The 9,684-nt window shown below is 41.1% G+C and overlaps 1 protein-coding gene across 1 annotated transcript in view; it reads left to right on the top strand.

Annotated features, from left to right (window-relative positions):
* Positions 1-216: 216 nt before the first annotated feature.
* rogdi (rogdi atypical leucine zipper) overlaps positions 217-9,684 on the top strand; it is a 36,680-nt gene continuing 27,212 nt past the window's right edge. Inside the window, exons 1-3 of the mRNA XM_084072696.1 lie at positions 217-397; positions 4,829-4,900; positions 9,394-9,476. Coding sequence (XP_083928822.1) covers positions 317-397; positions 4,829-4,900; positions 9,394-9,476 — 236 coding nt within the window. The 5' untranslated portion in view covers positions 217-316. The remainder of the gene's footprint in view (positions 398-4,828; positions 4,901-9,393; positions 9,477-9,684) is intronic.

Below are 9,684 nucleotides of genomic sequence, written 5' to 3'. Positions count from 1 at the left end.
GGGGGGATAGTAGATCTACAAGCTCACGACGTGTCGCGAGCTTAGATCGGCTATTTTCAAATGGCCAACGCACCGGTATAATAAATGTTTAAAGGGCGAAGAAGGAGGGCTCGCTTTCTTCTGGGCTTGTTTTCATAGACCTGGTTGCTTGTTTCTCTCTCAAAACCTGGCAACACTGATGACAGACATTCACACACACACACACACACACACAGACACAGACAGAGGGACAGATTGCTGCAGAAACAACACAAATACTAATATTTGGGATCTGATCGCCATTGGGTGTATATAGATCAGTGATCGGACATCAGGGATGATGCTGAACGCTGGACGGTCCATGTTATCCGAGCTGCCCAAGATGTCAGCGGCCAGCCAAGTGGAGAGAGCCGTGCTGGTAATGATGATCAGCCTTAAAACACTGCACCATTCATACAAAACACACTCTCCGTAATAGATGCTACGATAGACGGGCTTGTAGGTCTAATAAAAAGAACAGATCCATCCACACAAGTTGATAGCTTGTAGATCTGCTAGTGCACTTCTTGGTCCTGTATTGTTTTTGTTTTTAATTGAGCTGCAACCACCTCCATTTGATCATATCATCATAAATGTGTGTTTATGTCTGGGTTATGATCTCACACTGTGTGCACTCTGTGTGTGTGTGTGTGTGTGTGTGTGTGTGTGTGTGTGTGTGTGTGTGTGTGTGTGTGTGTGTGTGCGTGCGTGTGTGTGTGTGTGTGTGTGTGTGCGTGCGTGTGTGTGTGTGTGTTTATTGGTCTGATGTGGTCTGTTATTTAGTCTTGAATGCCTTTACTGTCTACTGTATAGAGATATTATCTATCTATCTTATCTATGGTATCTATCTATCTATCTTATCTATCTATCTATCTATCTATGGAATCTATCTATCTGTCTGTCTGTCTGTCTGTCTATCTATCTATCTATCTATCTATCTATCTATCTATCTATCTATCTATCTATCTATCTATCTATCTATCTATCTATCTATCTATCTATCTATCTATGGCAGGTGTCTTCAACGTTTTCAGGCCAAGGACCCCCTAGCTGAGAGAGAGATGAAGCAGGGACCCCCTCTATATTGTATAAAATTGTGTTTCAGATAAATATTTGCTGCTTTTTCCCTCTACACCTATAACTCTAAGCCAAAAACAGCAGATCTACAAGCTCACAACGCCTCGCGCTGCGAGGCGTTGTGAGCTTGTAGATCGGCTATTTTTGGCTAAAGTTCTCATCAGAAAAGGGATGCTAGGGTCCAAGTGGTTAATGTAAAAAATATATATATATATCACAAAGATTTGGCGGACCCCCTGTAGTAACTCTGAGGACCCGCTAGGGGTCCCGGACCCCCTGTTGAAGACCCCTGATCTATGGTATCTATTTATCTTATCTATGGTATCTATCTTATCTATCTCTAGTGTGAGATTTGCTAAACTGTGAATAATCTCGGATCAAAACAGACATTATTTACTTTATACTGTGACATGACAGATTACAAAACTGAAATAGCATTCAGCTGGAAACCGCTTGGGAAACCCCTCCAAGACTTCAGGACAGGAGTCAGGACTCCAACACATCTTGCTGGCTGCTGTGTTTGCACATTAGTACTTCATCACCCAGCAGATATGGGAGTTTTTATGTTGTCATTGGTCATGTCCAGAGGTCACCCTGCAGTCACCACCATACCAGCTTGTGGTGGATTCTTTTTTATCAAAATTAGATTTTTTTGCCACTGACATACAAAATAGTCTAAAGCGGTCAATAATATTACCAGAAACCTACAGGCAGAGGATGGAGAAGCTATTATAGGCTATTTGTAAGACCACACACATGACTACGGTATGTAAATAACAGCAATTACATGCACTGGCTGAAAACAATTCACAGCTAATAATGCGCTCTCTCTCTCTCTCTCTCTCTCTCTCTCTCTCTCTCTCTCTCTCTCTCTCTCTCTCTCTCTCTCTCTCTCTCTCTCTCTCCATAGTCGACAATGAGCAGTTGGTTCATACACATTCATTCACAAATATTAGGTTGTGAATATTTAGTATTTACATTACAATTAAATATATATATATCGATTTTTTTTTTTCCCTTCATAATTTATTTTTCAAAATCAAAAATGTGCCACGGAAGGACATGGACAATACTTTGTAAACTTGACCTTTGGCTCGGTACTTGGTCTGCTTTTTCCCCCCTGTAACCCAAACCTCTTAGCAGAAAATAGCCGATCTACAAGCTCACAACGTGTCGTGTTCCGCCCCAGAATAGGGATGCGAGGGTTCAAGTGATTAATGTAAAATGAAACAAATAAAGTCCCTATCACACAGATTTGGTGCCCCCCCCCTGAGATACTGTCTATCTCTGAGGACCCCCTAGAGGGCCCGGACCCCCTGTTGAAGACCCCTGCTTTTATTGCCAGACTGGACATAATCAAGGCTTATCTTTGTTTTGGGTCGGTCACAGTGCTCAGATATTCTGCCACTGTGAGTCCAATGGCGTTCCAGTTTACTCTGGTTTGGGGTTGATTCTCTTCAGAGCTTTTTTTTGGTTCACTTTTTAACCATTAAGACCCGAAGCTGCTTCTATTTAAAAAAAAAAATCCTAACAGTTTTTTGAAAAAAAATCGAAAGTTTTTTTTCACGATTTTTGAATAGCCAAAGAAATCTAAAGAGACAAAGATACGTTCCAGGTCTTAATGGGTTAATTTGATTTAGTCCAGGGGGTTTTCTGCCTTGTGGCTCTGCTTGTGTTTCTGTACGGAGTCCCAGAACCAACTGGCTGAGGGGACATCTTTAGAGTTTCTCTGTTAGGGAGCGTGTCTGGGTTAATTTCTTTCCATTAAGACCTGAAGCCGATTCTACATGTCTCCTAAATCCCAACAGTTTTCTGAAAAACGTTTGTTTCTATGTGGTTCTCAAACTTTTTCATGTCAAGGACCCCCAAAATTATATGTATTTGGCCGCGGACCCCCATCAAAATATTTTGTCCCAGGGACCCCCCAGAAGCAAAGATTTGAGTTAAAAATATTCGCTTTAAAAATATATATATTCAAAGATTTGCACATTTTCACGATTTTTCAAAAATAGCAGATCTACAAGCTCATAGCGCGGCACTCGGTGCCGCGCTATGAGTTTGTATATCTGCTATTTTTGAATAGCCAAAGTGTAAAATAAAGCTTTTTAGCTCAAATCTAAAAATGACACAGTTCCAGGTCTTAATGGGTTAAGAATTGATAATGTGTCAATCGAAGTCTGCTCTGCATGCGTTATTTGGCATTTTCCATTGGACGTGGGAGAATGGATTTGCAGAGTTCTGCAATCTGCAGGCAGCCTCAATTTGGTGTTCATCCCATTTTCCAAGTTCTTGTTTGGCAAGTAGACCCCAGACTTCACAACCACAGGGGGGGGGGGGGGAATTCTATAACGGAATAATATATTATATTTTTAAGAGTGACTGCTCCAGAGTGTGTTCCCTAATGTTGACGTTGCACTCCGAATATAATCTCTCTCAAAGTAAATCTCATTCCAAACGCCAGCACGGAGATCATTTTCCAAGCTGGGAACCGATCAAAAATTGACTGAGGAGGACATTGATGCATGAAAACACAGACTGAGCCACACAGTTGTACCGATATAGCATGCCGGAAATAACTGAACTTGTCACGTCGGTTGGTAGCTTGTAGATCAGTTTTCAATAAGTTATCTACTACAAGCAACTTAAAGATTTACAGTATAAACAAAAGCCAGAGAAGATGTCAAAATAACCCCAAAGTGAAATACCCCTTGCGCTTTTGCGATTTCACGCGTGATCTCACAGACACACACGCGTACGTGACTGGCCAAGCCAAGACTCAAAAGACAGTTTAGTGAAAGCCACACGTAGGCATTTATTTAGGAATTATTGCACAGCATTTGGTAGTGGTAGAATAATGCATGGCCAAGGTACGTATTAAAACAACACAAGTTCTTCCCGGTCCGGGGTCCATGCACATTTCCATGGGTCCCCCTGGAACAACATATTTTGATGGGGTCGGCGGCCAAAAACATAATCTTTTCAACTTTTTCATGTCAAGGACCACCAAAAATGTAATTAATTTGGCCGCAGACGCCCCCCATCTCAAAATATGTTGTTCCAGGACCCCCCCCCCCCCCTCCCCCCACCACCACGCAAAGATTTGAATTATAAATGTTCGCTTCAAGAAAATAATATATATATTCAAAGATTTGCACACATGTTCGCAATTTTTCAAAAATAGCAGATCTACAAGCGCATAGCTATGAGCTTGTAGATCTGCTATTTTTGAATAGCCCAAAGAAATCTAAAAGTGACACAGATACTTTCTCGGTACCTATATATATATATATATATATATATATATATAAAAACCCATATATATATATATATATAAAAAAACATTTTGGGCTATTCAAAAATAGCAGATATACAAGCTCATAGCGCGGCACCGAGTGCCGCGCTACGAGCTTGTAGATCTGCTATTTTTTGAAAAAACGTGAAAATGTGTGCAAATCTTTGAATATACAGTATATATTTTTAAAGCGAACCGTTTTTAACTCAAATCTTTGCTTCTGGGGGGTCCCTGGAACAAAATATGTTGATGGGGGTCCGCGGCCAAATACATATCATTTTGAGGGTCCTTGACATGAAAAAGATTGAGCACCACTGATATAGAAACATACGTCTTTCAGAATACTGTTGAGATTTAGGAGACGTGTAGAATCGGCTTCAGGTCACAATGGGATAAGTAAGATTGTGAATGCAGTTCTTCCACCGCTGTGTGTCGTTACAGGAGGAGGAGTTCAACTGGTTGCTGAAGGAAGAGGTCCATGCAGTCTTAAAGCAGCTCCAGGATATCCTCAAGGTAAAATATTGTGGTTGTCGGCCAGAAACCTCTTATCTACGTGTTTTAACTTGTTGCGTTTTTTCCGTAAATAAATGCCCTACTTGATCATACTACAGCGACACACTAAGCATCGTTTTGAGCTTGTAGATCTGCTACTTTTCCAATTTTTTCTCAACAGTTTTGGACATGTGCGGTTTCCACCCGACAGAGACAGTATCTGTCCTCACATTTAAAGGTGCTCTAAGTCAAGGGTTCCGTGACCCCCCCAAAATAATCATATTTGAACTTGGCTGGGACCCCTGAACTGGGGGGAAACCCCCCCCCCCCCAATTGTAGGAGTTGAGGTGTTAATTTAGTTTCACTCGGTTCTACATTTCACAATATTGTGAAAATAGCTGATCTACTGTACAAGCTCACAACGCCTCGCAACGAGCTTGTAGATCGGCTATGTTCACAATCTTTGCCTCTTCGGTAATATTTGACAATTTGGCCAATGTTTGACCATGTTTATAGTACAGTTTGTTGGTTACTTTTGACGTAGTCCCGACCCCAAGTTTGGGAACCACTGCTGTAAGTCAGACGTTCTCAAAACGTTTTCATGTCAAGGTCCCCCAAATATTTTTTTCCTCTTTGGACCGCAATCTGAAAATATTTTGTGCCAGGGACCCCCATACTTAGTCACATTTCTACGAGATGTTTTGAAAACAGCAGATCTACAAGCTCACAAGACAACGTGTCGAGATGTGGCGCGTTGTAAGCTTGTTGATCGGCTATTTTCAATTTAGCCAATGTATAGGTTTAAAGTGGTTAAACTGATTATGATGCTATATCAAAACTAATTTGGCGGGGGACCCCCTGGAACACCCTCAAGGACTTCTGGGGGTCCGCAGATTTTGAATTTACAGCTCTAAATGTTTCAGTTAATTTTCATATTATGGCTTATTATGGCTACATAAGGGACTGCTGTGGCCAAAGCGTATTATATGTGTATTAAACCGCTGGAGAGACAGGGAGACCCACTGTTACTGAACAAACACGGTCTATATCAATGATTACTATCATAATATAGAGCTGTTTAACACTGATTTTAACATGAAATACATGCAAATAATGGACTATAATGATAGTGTGTAAATATCAGAAGCTGTCGCTTATCTGTTGCCCTACCTTTACAAAACAACAGGGAACTGGCTGACAGCAATAATTAGTTTTGCTCAATTAGGGTTGCCAACATCCAGAACTGGGGAAACGGGACACATGCACGCGCGCGTCGTTTTTTTCGGGTTTCCCGCGGATAAAGTTACTTTTTTTGTTACTTTATTTCGGTTTTAGGGTTAGGGTTAGGGTTGGGTTAGGGTTATGTGATTTAATTATTTTGGGGGAGCCGCGCCCACCAGAGAAAATCTCACACACACACACACACACGCACGGGTGCGAGCACTGTGCCTGCCCTGTCAACTGAGCGGTCCTAGCGCCCTTCGCATACAGCACACAAACATGCAGCCAGACACACTGTATTGTGCGCAAACAGAAATATATTTTTTATTTTTCCCTTTACACCGGAGTCCGGGACAAACAAAGTCCCGTACGGGACACGCCCCTTTTGGCTCAAATACGGGGCGTCCCGGCTAATACGGGACTGTTGGCAACCCTATGCTCAATACAGGCAGGAACTGTGTGGAAACGCTTAAACAAAAACATGATTGATTGACAGCTCTCTTCGTCATTAGAGTCTGAAAATAAAGTTGAAGCCAGCTCAACTGTTTTTTGTAGCTTTTGTGTCGGGTGTCAGTTTGTATCTTCATGTCGCTGGCTTCCATTGAAAATTCCATGTAGCCTATAGACTCTATTCACAGCAGCCATTATGAAGACATTCACAGGTGTTACCAATGATACTAATGAAGGCTCTGTTCCATTTAGTGTAGCACAGTGGTTTCCACGACCCCCACAACTCTGAGAGTGTACAAATGGACCCTTACGGGTCCATTTGGTTCCATTTGTACACTCTCAGAGTTACACACCTGTAAGGGGTCATTTGGAAGCCCATGACCCCAACTGTAGACCCACTGGTGTAACAGAGTGTGTTTCTAGTGAGCCAACATGCACAATATCAGCACCCTGACTCTGTTTGACCAGAATGGAACAGAGCCTTCATTAGTATCATTGGTAACACCTGTGAATGTCTTCATAATATGGCTGCTGTGAACAGAGCCTATTGCTCTGTTGCTGCTAATGTGAACACAGCATTAGCATTATCAGTCCATTTGGTTCCATTGGTGTCCTTTTCAAAGTCAAATTAAAGCACAATGTATTGCAAACATAAACGCAAACCAAGCAGATTCTCGTATATCTTTGGAGCTGGACTCCTTACGGTTGCGAGTGCATTGCACTTGTCATAAGCTGTGCTGTGTGTAAGATCTTAACGTCTAAAACGAGGTATCACACATATTGTATAACATTGTGTTGCAGAATAAACTTCTCCATAGATTGCATAGATAGCGTATAGGCTCGTTTGGCAGCGCTGTCATCGGTGTTGTGTAAATTATGTTAGTTTATTTATTTACACATTATCTTTTCTATTAATATGTTGGATTCATGTTGATGTGTATTTTCAGGCATTTAAACCCTCAATAGTTAGTCAACTTGACCTGATTTGGCTCTGTACTTGTTTTTTTTCAGTGAACATTCCCCCCTATGAAACAATACTTGAAGGAGAGGACATTTCACAGAACAGTGAACAGTGTGTGTGCGGTGTTCGTGCTGAGGCACGATGCAGTCACCGTGCACAGGAAATGTGATTAGCACACACTTCCACCCACCCCGCCCGCATAATAACATCAATGCATCTTTAGAAACAATGCATATTGTTGTCACTGTAGGGGGAAAACCTTGTACTGTATGCTGCATGTCCAAAACTGTTACTTTTCAGGAAATGGGGGGGGGGGGAGGGGTGGACCCTGTTTACCTTAAAGTGGCACTATGTAACTTTTTTTTTATGAATAATAATTAAATGTGTCCAATCTGTATGGTCGAGTATGTAACTTATACAATTGAGGTGGTTGTATTTTGTCTCCCTGCTCTTCTATTGAGACATTTAGATAGTGAAAGGTCATGCATGTCTCACCTAGACACTGGATGCTGACACGAATTTTGACCTGATGGTCAAGATTCTATTTATCCCCTGTACAGGCAGGCTCTATTAGCTCATTGGTAAAACTGTCAGCACTTGCGCAAATAATTTATAATAATGTATCCCTATTTTGGTCATTATAGGGAAAAATGTAATTAAATGAAAAACGGGTTATAAGTATCAGATCTACAAACTCACAACACATCGTGATGTGTTGTGAGTTTGTAGATCTATTTTGAACTCTTTCTTTTGCATGACACTGTTGAGTGATGAAGCATAACATAGGTTTTAAGTGATTAATCGATTTGTAGACATAAACAAAATTTGAAATATATATAAAGAAACACGCTTCTCGGTTATTCAATTAATCGAAAAAGCAATCGATAAAGTAATCCCAGAGTAGCGACACCAGTAGGGTTCATGTGGTTCAGCAGTATTCTAGCAGAAGTCAGGCAGTGATGGAGGATTTGAGAGACACTTGCTGGTACATCCCAGACATTACAACCACTACACACATTTTTACTGAGGACTTAAATGCTAGATGCCTAAATTATTGTAAAAATAATTGCAAATCCGGGCAAAAATCTCGTATCTCCATAATAGAATCTTGATAGAGATCTGATTTAAGTTGATTTTGAAGTGGGGTAGGACCAGAAAAGCATAGGCCTCATTCTTACTTCTTTTTTAACAATTACTCCTTTATTGTCCGTTATTGTCATTATGATTATTATGATTGTGCATTATTTTGTTTTCTTTTTGTTTGTTATGTTTTTAATGCATTATTATTGTGCACTATTTTTGTGTTTTATTTAGTTTTTTAATGTTCGAAATAAACATTAATTCAAATATTCATTCATTCAAATTTCAACTTTTTACCTTTTTTGCCTGACCCAGAGGGTCGACCTACATGAGGCTTTGTCTGTCCCTCTTTCGTCCCTCTTTTGTCCCTCTTTTTGCCAGACCCAGGGGGTCGGCCTACATAAGGCTTTGTCTGTCCCTCTTTTCCTCTTTTCTGTCCCTCTTTTCCTCTGCACACACGTCATGCGAAGTCCGGCCATTCAGGTTTCAAACACTAGGGGTCTGGCAGAACCAGGTCTCCTGGTTCTAGTTCACTCCTATATCTGACTTTGTCTGTGTGTCCGGGTGTATGTATGTCCAATAAACAAACATTGATGACAACATCAATACGGGGCTCATCAAAGGCACCACTCTCTTCACACAGGGTGTGATTTTTTAAATTAATGCCCTACTTCATCATACAAGTGTTGCACAAAAGTAGTGAAAATAGCAGTATGTTCAAAAAGGTTTTGAACACACAAGGTTTCCACCCTACAGAGACGACTTGCTTATTTAATGAGTTCCTTTGTGCCGGTGTTCACAGGAGGCGTCTAGACGCTTCTCCATGCCGGCACCAGGGATGGAGAGTCAACTGAAGCAGGAGAACTTCATCCTGGGCAGCTCCACGTAAGACACCACCATTATTTTATTGGTTTTAGAGTTTAGACCAGAGCTTTGGTTCTCAAAGTGGGGTCCGGGGACCCCCAGGGGTCCTTGGGGGGAGGGGGTTCCAGGGTAGTAGTTAACATAGCATCACAATCATTATACGAAATAGCAGATCTACAAGCTCACAGCGCGTCTAGAAAATTTATTTTAGAAAATATTTGAAAAATAT

Source organism: Gymnoscopelus microlampas, assembly GCF_963454915.1.
Source record: "Gymnoscopelus microlampas genome assembly, chromosome: 11".
In the NCBI taxonomy this organism is placed as follows: Eukaryota; Metazoa; Chordata; class Actinopteri; order Myctophiformes; family Myctophidae; genus Gymnoscopelus; species Gymnoscopelus microlampas.
This window is presented reverse-complemented; position numbering and strand designations above follow the sequence as displayed.